Source organism: Tenrec ecaudatus, chromosome X (genome assembly GCF_050624435.1).
Source record: "Tenrec ecaudatus isolate mTenEca1 chromosome X, mTenEca1.hap1, whole genome shotgun sequence".
NCBI classification, from domain to species: domain Eukaryota; kingdom Metazoa; phylum Chordata; class Mammalia; order Afrosoricida; family Tenrecidae; genus Tenrec; species Tenrec ecaudatus.
In genome coordinates, this window is record NC_134548.1 from 126,627,958 (window position 1) to 126,642,802 (window position 14,845).

Genomic DNA, 14,845 nt, shown 5'->3' on the forward strand with positions numbered 1-14,845 from the left:
ACAGATGCCAGGACCCTTACTCCATGTCCCCCATCTTCCTTCTAGTACTTGGTAAGGCGGAATCGCCTGGGCAACTGGTCACCAGTGGTCCCCTTGCATCCTTTAACATGTTAGGCCAATGTGACTTGGAGTCACGTCAGAGTGTTTAACTGTGCCCTTACTAAAAGGACCAGAAGAGCCGAAAGAGTTACTCCTGTTTGCAGTAACGTTTTCTTTGATTTAACCCTATATTTGACAGGAGGAAAATGCATCCCCTGGCCTCCAGCCGGCTCTGGCTTGACCACTTAGGTACAACAAAGTGCCTTCTATTTGAAGGCATGCTGTCTGGCCATCCAGTGACTCTTTAGTCAGAATTGGAGCATTTTCACCAATTTGTCCAGAGAGGTTTTGTTACAGAATTGCTGGTGCTACAGAACAAACTCATTGACTTTAGTTATATCTGAGGTCAAAGTTCAACTACCCCCTTCCCTGTTGCCCCTCCACCCCCCCAGTCCGCCCCAACAAATCCCTTAGGGCACACCGTAGAGTGTGTGTGCTCTATTGTGGGGTACTGGTTCCACCGGCAGGAGTGAATTCCTCTTTTGAAGACCATAAAAGTCTCCATTGACGTCCAGTTTTCCTCATAAACTGTCAGCTTTTCCCCCACTACTTGCCTCAGAACACCACAGACAGCAGGCCCTGTGTAAGGGGGGGGGTGTTTCCAAGAAGATTTGGTGTTGCTGACCCCATGCCCTTTCCAATTCTTTGACATGGCTGAAAATCTGGCTGGTAGTGAAGCGCTACACAGCAGCAACAAGGGCCTAAGAAAACGGACTGTCCCCTTCTGGACTTCCAATTGTCTAAGTAGCCCCAGATCTGAACTTCCTACATAATTCCAGGAGAACTTGCTTAACATCTGGAGGTCCCACCATCAGACTAATGCCACTCTGCCCCCATGGTGATGGTGGCGGTTTTGGATAGAAGAGCTGGTGGCAATAGTGTTTCTTCTTGAGAGGTGGGGGCTGCATCCAATAGACTCACTCATTTAGAAGTTCCTTTGGTGGCCCTTAGAGAGATAACAAAAGAGTACCCATGTGGCAGGGAGCGCTCTCCTCTCATCCTGCCTTCTTCCCATCCCCACACCTCCTGATCTTCTCCTTTGACCTCAACCTCCGCCATTGTTTGTGTCAACTCATAATCATTGATTTCTCCTCATGCTCACCCCCATCATCATCAGTTCTTAATGTTTTACAGTTAACTCTGCTGTGTGCTGCATGCTGCATGAGACCCAGGGTCCTGGTAAGCTTCATTAACTCTAAATAGAACTGGCGCTGGCTCCTAGAACACGGTCCCTCATATCCCCACACTCCCCCCCCCCACATACACAAGTAATCATAAGAGAGGCTGCTTCATTGGTCGAACTGGTTTCCTCTGACAAATTACATGAAGAAATAGCTCAGGGAGGTTTCAAGTGTGTGTGTGGACTGCTTGCTGGCCTGATTAAAAGAGGAGCGTTTTCCCGACTTTGGCTGCTAGTACATAGCTGCTATCCATATTTGCAGTTTCCAATTGGGCTCCTTTTTTCTCTTATTCTTATTAGGGCCCTTAATCCTGAAAGGTTCCTGTTCACAGTAAAGCTGCCATAGTGATTAGGGAAACGGCTGGGCTCCTAAGCCCTGCCCAAGGACCTCAGTCAGTAGGATCTCCCAGATTTAGAAAGGTTCGCAGACTATGGAAACCTGCTTCCCTCTGGTGGCTGTTTCTTAGGTCCAACTTCTCAAACTTCCTTGCCTGAAACCATCATAAATAACAGTGGAAGAAAACTAGGAGACCCCAGATGTTAGAGGGAAGTTTTGGTTGAATTCCACAAGTACCAAGTTCATGACAACTTTTCCTAAAGAGATAAACAAGTGACGTTTGATGACAAGGAATATCTGAGGTTCTGTGTCCACAGAGATGGAAAAATAAGTTCCTGTAGCTCATAGAGATGGGAAAGCAAAGGTTCAGCACCTCTGTAGGGTTCCTGGGTGGCATAAGAGTTTTTGAGTACTAAGCTGAACGTTGGTGGTTCAAGCCCACCCAAAGGCACCTTGAGGCTTGATGAACTGCTTTTGGAAAGTCACAGCCATTGTTTTGTGGGAAAGAGAGGTTTCTTGGTTTTGGTATCTACTCTACTAGTGGAGTCCTGGGTTGTGCAAATGGTTAAAGTTGGTGGTGTGAATGGACTGAGCAGTGCCTTGGAAGAAAGGCCTGGTGTTCTGCATCCCAAGAGTCACAGCCATGAAAACCTTACAGACAGTTCTTCTCAGCAACATGTGAGGTCTTCGCGATTGGTATGTTTTTCATCTACTCGACTCCGAAGGCCATCAGGTTGGGTACAGAGGAGAAAGCCCCTCAAGGAGCTTGATTGACAGGAGCTGCATCCTTGGGCTCATGCATAGGAACTATTGTGAGACCGGCGCAGGACTGGGCAGTGGTTCGTTCTGTGGCGCAGTCGCCATGGGTCAGAGCCGACATGACGCCGCACAACAACACAACTCAGGGGAGTGGATGAGGAGGGAAGAAAATTCATTTTAATTAAAATCATGACACTTATTATTATATTAAAAACTGTACGAGGCAAACTCTCAAGCATCCACAAAAGAAGACAGACGAGAGTACAGTGACGCCCCCCAAACACGCTACCCACAGCTCCTAGCTGAGACGACAACCATGAAGAAGCCACTCCAGGAGCTGATCAACCTCTTCCCGCGACAGTCCGCGGGTTCATTCACATCACCTAGCCAGAAGCTCCAAGCCCTTTCTTCCAACTAGACAGGACATCCTCAGATGTTTCCCCCTCCTGCTTGGTAGGTAGTGCAGATGTTTTGCCCCTGCCCCCCAGCCCCAGTGCAGGCTACAGCAATCGGTTTGGTGTCAGACACCTTGCACTCTATTGAAATCAGCAACTGCAGTGGGGAGGGAGGAGACTCACTCTCAATACTTTATAGCCCCTGCACCTAGCAAACCAAATGTAAAAAGATTTGTGATATCCTGAGGGACTTTGAATACTGACTAGAAAGGTTTTGATGTGAAGGAAGGCCTGACTGGTCATCGTGTAGGTGTGAATATGGTGGTATTGGGGTTACTGTTTTGTTTTCGTAGAGAAGATGAAACTATTTACAGGTATTGAGAGGTTAATCCATCCTGTTGTGTCTGAGCTAGGAGCGCAGGCCCTGCTGGTTTCGTTTGTTTGCCCATTTTCCTTGAGAGCTGGACAGCAATTTTCCTAGGAAGTTGATTCCAATTTCATTGCACATGGTTTGCCATCATTTCATTCACATTTCCCTGAGTGAACCATTCATTATCGGCAGCCATTACACAAGGGAATGCGGGCAAAGCTCTAATGAAGCCCATGCTCTACACGTGGGAGGCAATGGGTAAACTGCTGCCACAGCCCACCCCAGCCAAGGAGGCTGCCTTTGCCCAGCAGGTTTCTCCACAGCGGACCAGAGGGGAAGGTGGCCACACAGGCACCCCCGCCCCCTCCTCAGAGCCCTGTTCTAGAGTTGGCTCACCAAGGCCACCCGAAGGCAGACAGAGGGAGACTTTCTTATTCTCCTTTGACTTCCATCGGGCTGGGGCACTCTTTGGAGCTGCCTGCAGTGGAGAAAGAAAGTTTTATTTGACCAAGTACACAGTTGTAGATGCCATATCTCAATGACTAATGGTCTTGGGAGTGGGGCAGGGGCACAGTATATATACAGTATGGGTTGTTGTTGCTGTCACATGTCATCAAGTTGGTTCTGACTCCGTGATCCCATGTAACAAGGTAGACCTGCCCCCAAAGGGTTTTCTTGGCTGTAATTTTGCAGAAGCAGACCACTCATTTTTCTCCCATAGAGCTGCTGAGTGAGTTCAAATGGTCAACGTTCTGGTTGGCAGGGCAGCGCTTAACCATTGTGCCACCAGGCTATATGCAGAGCCCAAACATACCGGTCTCCCCAGGAAGCCCAGAATATAGGCCATTGGTGTTTGTTTTTTTTTAGGCTACTCTTCCACTGGGAAGTACACAATGGATAAAATGAGAGGGGGAGCATCTTAACACTTTCAAAATGCTTTTGTATACAGTCTCTCAGTCTATCCTTACAATCATCTTGTGAGGTAGAAATGAAGGGGTTCTCTGTAGTTCACAAAATGAGCAAATAGAATATCGGGGGCTTTAAGGGATTTCTGGAGACTTCCCGAGGATCACTCAGGGAGCTTGTAGCAAAACTGGAGCATTAACACCAAACTTCTAAAACCTGGTGTAAGTTGCCATTTAGCTGGTGTGTGTGTGTGTGTGTGTATGTGTGTGAGTGTGTGTGTGTCCCCAAAGTGTATGTACAAGGAAAGTCTAAAAGTATTGCTACAACATTCTAGCACCTTGCATTAAAACAAACAAAAACTCACAATGTGAAGCTGTTTCTGGCCATATCCTCCATCTAGGGGGAGGTTAGAGAGATGAAAACATCCCCCAAAGAATATTCCGCAGGCTTCCATTCACACCACATCAAAACAGCAGTGTGGGCATCCTGGAGGGGCACAGATCGTGTTCCCTTTCGATGTTCTTTGAGGTGGAGAAACCAGAAGTCTGAAGTAGCAAGATCAGGGCTGCGAGATGGATAGACTTAGGTTTCCCAATGAAAATCTCCTGAGACAGCCTTTGCTCCCTTCCATGAATATGCCACCAGCCATCTGCAGGAGGAAGACAGGGCTTTCCACTCCCATCAAGAGTTACCGTCTCGGAACTTCCCAGGGACAGTTCGAGCCTGTCACTCTGAGTTGGCATCAACTCCATGGCAGGGAGTTTGTTTGGAAGAATGAGCAAATGCAGTGTTGTGCTGGGGAAAAAACACTCCTCAGGAAAGCTTCCCGTTTCCTTAGAACAGCTTCCTAAAAAGTCCTCAAGATCATCCTGTGTCCTTTGAGAAACTCTATCAAGATGACCCTTTTGGAGTCCCCAAACCACAGAGTCTGAGTGACCTTCTGCCTTGAACTTAAATGGTCCAAGCAGATCGCCTCAAAAACAAACAAACAAAAAAACCCCACCCAATTTTGATTGGACCTTTTATGAGCCAGACACTTTGAAGACTTTGAAGACTCAGACAAGTGCTTTGCCGGGAGAAATTGTCTCCAGCCCCGTGCTTGCCCTCAGAGGCATGGTGCAATGCGTTTTGTTTGGCGTACACCGGTGCATGTATGCACGGGAGCCCCCGGGTGCGTTACTTTTTGACTTATCCCTGTATGTGTGTAGAAGTGCAGAGAAATGCCTGTGCACATGTGCTCACGGAGGTTTTCCACACACCCTTGTTAACAAACGAGGCAAATGAGACCAGTTTCAACTCCTGGGATGTGGCAGAGTCGAGCTGTGCTCGGGAGGGCACTCAATGGCTGGAGTTTGCGAGCAAAACAATTGCCAGGCCATTCTTCCACGGCGCCTCTGGGTGGACTCAAGCCAACAACCTTTGAGTTAGCAGCTGAGTGTGCAAACCATTTGCCCCACGCAGACACATGTTTTGAACCAATTCCCTGCCCCAAATATTTAATGCTTTGTCTAAGAAATGAGGGCTCGGACCCACAACCAAGGACTTCTTGGGCTTACTGTGGTGTGATGAGAACTGTGTTGATTAAACAGCCCAGGGGGTTAAGCTCGGACCCTGGTCACGACTCTTACTTTGAGGCCACAGACAGAACAGTTGACTTCTCGGAGTGTCTCAGTTTCCTCCTATTAATGTCACAGAATAAATAGAATAAAGTGCAACAGGAACATGAATCAACATGCTTCTGTAGCTCAGGTTTGGGGGTAGCTATGTTCTGGCCGCTCACTTCTAAGGACCAGTCTGGCTGTCCCTCTTCCAAGACAATCTGTTCTTCGGGCAGCCCGTGGTACTGCCAACATTCTTCGCCAGCACCGTGATTCAAAGACCTGAATTCTGCTTCAGCCTTCCTCACCCGATGCCCAACTTTCACACGCACATGGAGCAATGAAAACACCAAAGCTTGGGCGGGGGGCACCGTAGTCCTCACCTTAACAGCCTTGCTCAACACTTCAAAGAGATCTTGTGCAGCAGATTTACCCAAAGCACTGTGTCATTTGATCTCCTGACTGCTGATTCCACCAGCATTGACTGTGGATCCAAGCAAGACAAAATCCTTGACAACTTCAATCTTATTTCTGTTTATCATAATGTTCCCTACTGATCCAGTTGTGAGGATGTTGGTCTTCTCATTAGCAAGTGCTTCAAGTCCTCCTCATTTTCAGCAATCAAGGTTGGGCCATGTGCCTATCACAGGCTGTTCATAAGCCTTCCTCCCATCCTGATGCCATGTTCTGCTTCATATAATCCAGCTTCTCTGAGGATTTGCTCAGCATACACATGAAATACGGTGTATTGGAAGAAGGACAGCTAGAACGTTCCTTAGAAACAAGGACGGGAAGACGTCATATGACGTACTTTGGACATGTTGCCAGGCAAGACCAGTCCCTGGAACAGGACATCATACTTGGTAATGTGGGAGGACCGTGGAAAAGAGGAAGACCCTCGGTGAAAGGGATTGAGATTGGGGCTGCCAGAATGGGCTCAAACAAGCACAAAGGTGAGGACGGCGCAGCGGGGCAGGGTCTCCCGCTGTCGCCCACAGGGTCGCTGTGAGTCGGAATCGACTTGAAGGCACCTAACTAACAGCAGCAGAATGTTCCGGCCCTGCATCCTAATCTAGAGACCATCCTCCAGATACTTCTCCAACAGATCCTGCCCCTGGAGTATCCATTAACTGACCCCAACTGCTCTGAAGGTTACTGTGGGCCAAGGAAATACAGGGACTTCTATCTCATGGCCTGGGACCATCTGGAGACTGGCGGAAGGCATGTGTGTCCCAGAGGCCCTGAATAGTGCAAAAAGTTAGAACCTTCTCAGAGGTTTCTTGGAAGAAAGGCCTGGCAATCGTTCTACTTCAAAGGCATCCTAGAAAATCCTGGGGAGTGCAGTTCTACTCTCACACACATGGAGTCACTCAGGATCAGAAATGACTCCACAGCCATTGGTTTTTAGGAAGAGAAAAAAGATGATGCATTCTGACAGTTGATAATGATTCACTGCATGAGCAGCCCTCGGGTGTTTGTGGGTATATGAGAGAGAAAGAATGTTCTCAGGAGCCAATGCAATAAGATCTTAAACATAACTACGTTCCAATTTGTCTATTCATCATCATGAATTAATTAAACAATTTTCCTCTGACCCTCCTCCTCCCCACCCCCAACCCCACTGTTTGGGGGGGGCAGAGGGGTACCTAATCCACATTCATTAACCCCACTTCTTTTTTCACTTTCAGTTTGGGCTTCCTGTAAACGCCCTTCCCCTGCACAACAGAGCCGAGGCCCCGCTTCTTCAGTTCCCCTTTAGCCAGTTGGGGTGCACACATCCTGTGCCTACCCACCCCCCACCTTCTGCCACCCGCCTGCCTCTTTCTGCAAGGTTCTTAGAAGCCTAAGAGTCTGAGGACAGTATCTAGCCTCTGGCCAGGAACCAGCAGTCACATGGCTTGGAGATGCACCCCGCACCCCAGGCGACTACCTCCAGCCCTGTCTTTGCCAAACTGGAACCTGATAGGGGTTCCATCAGCTGCCCTGCGTGGACACTGGGTGCTCCTAGCTCCCTCAAGTTGCCATGGCTGGGTAACTTCTGGTCAACACGGCTCCTTTTTAATCCCTTGCACTCCAGTTACTGCTCTTCATTGACATCACCCCACTAGAAGTGCCACAATCCCTTCTCAAGTCTACCCAGAGGCACCTCGGAAGAAAGGCCTGGTAATTGGCTTCCCCCTAAAAGCCGAGCCATTGAAAACCCTGTGGAGCCCAGTTCTATTCTGATACCCATGAGGTTGCCATGAGTCTTAATCATCTCCATGGCAACCAAGGGCTCCCAAAGGAGATGACTCTAGTGCTTGTTCTTGGTGCCCCTTCCCAGCTTTGTTTCAGTCCACCTGGCACTCGGTTTGGTTCAACATGCCAGCCGCACTTGACTTGCAGCCTTTCCCCCCCAACACGTCTGTGGGAGAGAATGCTGGACCTCTCTGCCTCTGGGGACACCGTGGATGCAAAAAGGAGACTAAACCTTCCTGCCATTACCAACCTAGTGGCTTGCATTGTGCACAGATAGAGCTCTTCTGGGGGCTTCCAGAAACTCCTAGGTATTTTCCTAAAGGCTGCCACTTCATTCCAATACCAGGTCTAATAACCCCATTTTGGAAACTAGAGAAACTGAACAGGCAAAGAATCTGTGTGGGCAAGTTGGCATTTGATCTCCAATTCCAAGGATTTTCTTATATATATATATATCCCTTCCTGCCCTCTTTTTGATGGGGAGTCCCATCTGACCGTAGCTTTCAGGGAACCTTTGTGATGTAGCCAGCCTTCCACTTTCAGGGCCACCACGGGCAGTGGCCTTTGTGTTTGGCCCCGGGACAAAGGGGAGACCTGGAGGTGCCCTGGCAATGATCTGTGGCTAACACGCCCTCTCTCTGCCCTTCCTTTGCAGTAACCCATGGCTGTGTACTGAATAGCACTCCCTGCTACCGCTGGACTGGACTCCATTTAGCCTTTTAAGCCAAAGTTCCTATTTTAACTGACAGCTTTCCCTTGGGGTGTCAGGCAGCCAGCCCCCCCCCCCTTGCGATGTACTATCCCTTCAAGACTTCTTTTGACTTCCACAACTTGATCCTGCCTCCCAGAACCCCCGGCATGGGCCATGACCACCACCTTCTTGTATATTTATTTTCTTTGGGGAGGTTTTATTTGTTTGGTTTGGGTTTTGTTTGTTTTGGACCACTTGCTTTCCAACCACAAAGTCAAACAACCCAAAACTCCTGCCATTGAGTTGGTGCCGACTCCTAGCAACCCTCTAGTGACCCTCCAGGACAGTGGTTCTTAACCTTCCTGATGCCAGGACCCTTTCATACAGTTCCTCATGTTGTGGTGACCCCCCAACCATAACCATAACATTTTTTTCATTGCTACTTCATAACTGTAATCTTGCTACCGTTATGAATTGGATGACCCCTGTGAAAGGGTTGTTCGACCACTCTAGGATGAAGTAGAACAGCCCCTGTGGGTTTCCCAGACTGTAACTCTTTACAGGAGTAGAAAGCCTTGTCTTTCTCCCATGGAGCAGTTGGTGGGTTCGAACTGAAGTCCTTGCAGTTAGCATCCCAACGCGTAACCACTACACCATCAGGGCTCCTAAAGTCAAACGAGACTATATCAAATGTTTAGGCCTTTTGGAAATGTCGAGAATGGAGGAGGACAGAAAGGGCTGGGAACTGTCTTTTTAAAATCAAGTAATAACAATTGACTACCATCCGGTCCAGTCCAACTCATAGGAACCCTATAGAACGGGGTAGAACTGCCCCTGTGGATGCCCAGGGCTGTAAATCTGCATGGGAGTAGAAAACATCAGCTTTTCCCCCACTGACTGGCTTCAAACTACTAATAACCTGGCAGTTCGCAGCCTAACGCACACCCCACCGGGGCTCCAACAGATAATAATAGGAAGCAGAAAGTAGAGACAGTGAAAAACCAACCTTTGGCCTGCTTTCTCTTTTCTGATTGACAAAGCCAAGCATGTAATCTTAATTTCCATTCACTGATTGGTTAAGGGCTAGAGGCAGGGAAGTAGGTGAGGCTACTGAAGCAGAAGCCAGGGTCTTGGGACAATCCAAAGCACTGTGAAGCATTCTAGAAGCCCCTTGGCTTGGAGGCTTGACCTCACCATGAGGTCAGTAGTGTGAGCTACTCGCGTCCAGATTTAGTGTCGGAAACCCACATGTGGGGTTGCTCTGGGTCCGCACGGGCTCGCTGGTAGTGAGTTGGGTTGATTGTGGTGGCTCGGAGATAAGACAGCCCAGGACTCAGCCAGGAGCTCTGAAGGATGCTAAGTGAGGGCTCTTAGCCTCCTGAGAAAGGTCCCTTGTTTGCAGCTTTGAGGTCTAGTAGGTTCAATTTACACCAACCAACCACTCATCTCTACCCCCCAAGCCCCACCCCCAATACTAATTAGTCACCTAAATTGGCAGCTTTTTACTGGGGAAGCCCGTGAGTGCTAAGGCACTCTAAGGAGCCCCCGAAGCACAGTGGTTAGACAGCACCCGGAGCCATTGGAGCCCACGCTGCTGCTCCATGGGAGAAAAGATATGACCATCTGCTGCCATAAAAATAAACATCCACACGCCACTCCGAGAAAAGGCCGTTACTGCGGAGTCTGACCCATGGGGGTGCTATAAGACAGCCAAACTGGCCCACAGGCTTTCCAAGACTAAATGTTTACCGAAGTAGATTGCCCTGACTTTGAAAGCAAACCAACCAACCTTTTAGTTCGAAACGGAGTGCTTAATCACTGCACCACCAGGGCTTCTTCCATAAAGATTAAGTCTGGGCACCCCTAGGGGGCAGTTCTACCCAGTCAAATCGGGTCACTATGAGCAGAGAGCGACAGCAGCCCCCAATGACAAGTATTCCAAAAGGACCTGGGCCATACAGCCTTTGCCAGTCCTTCAGAGACGAGGCGGAGGCAGGAATTTTATATTACGGAGGGAAGACAGATTTGTTCCACTTTTGCAGAAGAAGAACCCGAGCTCAGGACAAGTTAAGGGACTTTCCCAAGGCCCCCACTACCGTGTTGTGGCAGAAGTCGAGCTAAATGCCACGTCTCCTGACTCACTACACAAAAGGCATTCAATCTGTTCATGGATTCATTCTCTTGGAGACAAGTTCTTGGGACGTTTGGAGAAACAGAATTCTTAGAGAGTCCTTCCGCTGCCACTGTTTTCCAGTTCGCTCCCACAGAAACATCTCTGAGGAGAGGCTGGGTGAGGGCAGGACCAGACAGAAGATTCTGGTGCTTCTGCAATTGGCAGGACTCACCAGGGCACCTACTAGCCAGACTTCAGGGATGGGCCTCAGTCAGGTGTGGCCAAGGGGGTGCCAACAATTTGTGGGGAAATGGAATAGAAAGATAATGGAATTTTTCTATGACCTTTTTGAAGCTCCCCTACCCCCACCCTATCCCACCCATGTTGACCGGGTGCCCTAGGTGATTCTTGTCAACAGGGAAATGTAGCAAGCAGCCAGCTTGAAAAATTGACAAGGCAAAACATTAAAAGACTTATTTTGAGGAGGTAGCGTTTCTCACTGTAGACAGGAAGAGGTTTGTTTGGGAGGGGGAGGCCTTGAGGTGGGGTGGTTTCCCCCTTTCCTCCTTCAATGAAAAGACTTTTAAATTAGTACAGCTGTTCCGAAAAGGACACACACACACACACACACACACACACACTCCACGTACACCACACACACACACACACACACACACACATATACTCCATACACTCATTTGTCTCAAGATCACTTTGGTTGCTGTTGTTTTGATTTGTGTTTTGTTTTGTCTTGTTTTCCTTTTGGGGTTTGGGTTTTGGTTTTTTTTTGCTTGTTTGTATTAATCCCTTGGCATTTACATGTTGCTGTTCATAGGAGCTTGTTTTCTTTTTTCCATTAAAAGCAGAAGCTTTAAACTGGTGTGTGGTGTTTTTCCAGTCTTCTCACCCCATTCCCCTCCCAGCGGTGATGGACAGTCAATGGCCCTGTTTCTAAGCTGTCTTCTCCAGGAAGCACCTGTGCTACCTCAAACTGCCCCTCCTCCCCCATCCCTGCCCCACCCCCGCCTCACTGTGAATGTCCTTTCTCTTTGGCTAATTTCGTGTTTTCTTTCTCTTTCTCTCTCCCTCTCCAGCTTTTTTTAATCTTGTCTTCAGCAGCTGCACTAAGTCTAAAGGAGAAGACTACCATTCTAGAAGAGTTAGGGTTCCACATTGTCTCAAACCAGAAACCAACCAGCCCCCTCTGCCCTCAGATGGCGCGTGTGCGCACCTGCACACACGTGCGTGCACACACGCACACACACAAACCCTCACTCAACAAGTGTTCATGTGTCCCCGTGTCCAGGCAAGACGCTCTCTTCTGACTTACATGGTATTTTAAATGGAAGTCTCTTGTTCTAACCTAACAAGGCAGGACAAGCCCGGCCGAGCTGGAGAAGGGACCCATTGTAACCTCAGCGACAACTCCAGGAGAACTCACCCAAGTGTAAGTGAGCTGGGGCAGGAGACCCAGCTGAGGGTGTGGCGGTGCTGTCCCAAAGGTATTGTTGGAGAACTGTATTTTTCTTTTTGAACAACAATTCTCCGGTTCCAGGGGTTGCCTGCCTACAGCCACTAGTACACATTTCGGATTATGGAAGCGAAAGGCCAACAGCATTTGTATCTTTTTCAGCATTCACAGACCTGTAGACCTCAGCACGGGGGACATATGAATCCACTAGCTAAGCCTTGGGTGGAGAAGGGAGAGACGAGGGGGTTCTGCTTAGTTGAGAGCACAATGACTCCATCCACCCTTCCACAGCTAGTTGGAGCTTTGACATCTGTTTCCGCTCAGCCTGAGAGCCGGAGGCAGAGCGGCGAGGCTGACGAATCTGCCCAGAGCCCACTAGTTTGCCTTGCCTTGCCTCAAAATACCATGTGAGTGTGTCCATGTCCATAGGCTCCCACCGCCATCCCCATTCCGCTGCCCTGTGTCTCTCGAGAGAGCTGCTCTGCATGTTTTCCAGAAATCTGTTTGTTTGTTTTGTTGTTGTTGTTTTGTTTTCCTTTCTTCTCCTTGGTTCTTTTTGCTCAAAGGTGTGATCGGTCACTGCCCCTCGGGGGCCTTCATTTGCCAGGAGAAACATCCCAGAACCAGCACTGTTTAGCGTGATACCTTTCTAATGTCCATGTCAATTTTCAATAAAATTCCAAGAAATGCTCAACAGCTGTGTGATCTCATCCTGAATCACTAGGTGACTGGGGGGGGGGGGGGCGTGACAGGGTGTGCCCCCAGGGTGAGTGGGTGGGTGGCTGCTCCTCAACCAAGGGGTTGGAGTGGCTCAGGGAGGTTCCAGCCCACGGGATCTTCCAGAATTGTCCCATTGGAAAAGGGTGGGGTAGGCAGAAAAGCCTCCCTCCACGGGATCTTCCAGAATTGTCCCATTGGAAAAGGGTGGGGTAGGCAGAAAAGCCTCCCTCCCCTCCCCCCATCTAATTAGCAGGGATTGAACTGATCCATTGAACTAATTATCATCTAGGAGGAAGTGGAGCGCCAGGGCCTACAAATGAGATTCAGGTGAGTTTCAATTCCGGAAGGGGAAAACGTGCGCAGGACTTCCTCATTTTTGCAAAGCAGTCTGCGGTGAGGATTGTTCATTGATTCCAGTCCATAGCGAACCTATGCGTGAATGAACGCAACTCAGCCCTCACAATGTGGGTGCAGTTTGAGCCCATAGCGGCAGCCACTGTGCCCACCCATCTCCTGGACGTTGTCGCCGCCCCTCCACTTTACCGAGCATGCTGTCCTCCGGGGACTCCTCTCTCCTGACAACATGTCCAAAGTGTATAAGATGAATCTCACCTTCTTTGCTTCGAAGTTGCTCACTGGCCGTATTTCTTCTGTGGTGCTTTCAATAATGTTCTCCAGCATCTTAATTCAAATGCATGGAGTTTTCTAAGGTCTTCCTCAGTTAGTGTCCAATGTTGACATGCACAGAAAGCAATTGTCCGTACCATGGCATGAGTCAGGGGCACCTTAGTCCACAAAGTAACATTTTGAGCCACCAGGGAAGGATTCCACCCCCGCACCTCAAACATGGGAATGGGTAAGAGGGACAGTGTTCCTAATTCTGGTTGTGGTCGAAGGCATGAGGGATCCCTTTCCTTGGCTCCACTTCCCATTTCCCTAATGGCCACACGCTGAAGGCTAGACCAGTGGTCTGTCTTTCCCAGGTATGTAAGGTCTGTATCTGGGATACTAAACCCACCACCGTCGGGGCAATTTCCCCTTACAGTGACTGCAGGACAGAGAACTGCCAACTCTTTCTCCCTCAGAGGGGCTGGTGGGTCCAACGGAAAACCTGTGTCACAGCCCGGTGCTTAACCCACTAAACTATGTCACCCCCATGCTGAGAGTCTGAGGAAACACCATCTGCCGGCCTTTGCGAAACTTGCCCACTAGGGGACAGCATGACAATGAGCAGAGAGGCCGGCACTGGGATGTTGTGGAAAAATACAGCCTCCGCAGCTCTTTAGGCTTGTTAACCGTGTGCTCTGGGACAAGCTGTATTAATAATTTCTCTGTGTTTTTTTAAAAAGGATTATCAGCCACTCCCTTGCAGTATCACTGTGAAGGCTACATGAGCTAATTAATGTAAAATATCTGGCGTCGAAGCAAGAGTAGCTCTTAAAAGACACCCACTGACATTGAGTTGATTCCTGTAGGGCAGAGTGGAACTGCTCCTGGGGGGTGGGGGGGTCCTTCCGCGCTGTACAAAAGTTTTACTGAAGCAGCAAGCCTCATCTTTCTCTGGAGGGGTGGCTGATGGGCTCCAATCACGGTTAGCAGCCCAACGCCACCAGGGTGCCTTGGCGGTCCTTATTTTGCATAAATATTTCCCTGTACCACAGTATTCCCCCTTGGGGTCCTCTAATCAAGGACTTCTCTGTAGTAGGACTGATGTAGGGGCTGGATAAGTCTGTTGATGGGAGGGGGGGGGGCTGATTGGTAGAATGCTTAGCAGCATCCCTGGCCCCTAACCACTAGATGTCAGTGGTGCTCACCCCTACCACTCCCAGTCTCCGCCCAGGGGGTGGCAACGAAAACCATCCCCAGACGTTCATTCCCAAGTGCCCCTGGAGCATAGAATTGCCCCACATTGAGAATTGCATCTTTGATGTGCAAAACATGCGACATTCTCCTCTACCGATTAGTAAG

The 14,845-nt window shown here is 49.2% G+C and overlaps 1 protein-coding gene across 3 annotated transcripts in view; it reads left to right on the forward strand.

The window, feature by feature from the left end:
• Positions 1-12,824, forward strand: part of SEPTIN6 (septin 6) — an 84,414-nt gene extending 71,590 nt beyond the window's left edge. The window contains exons 10-11 of one of the 3 annotated variants that reach the window (XM_075538128.1): positions 1,234-1,278; positions 8,538-11,562. In XM_075538128.1, the coding sequence (XP_075394243.1) occupies positions 1,234-1,237 (4 nt within the window). In that variant the 3' untranslated portion in view covers positions 1,238-1,278; positions 8,538-11,562. Of the gene's footprint in view, positions 1-1,233; positions 1,279-8,537; positions 11,563-11,780 lie in introns of those variants that run through there. The other 2 variants (XM_075538127.1, XM_075538126.1) reach the window with 2 other exon arrangements.
• The last annotated feature ends 2,021 nt before the right edge of the window (positions 12,825-14,845 follow it).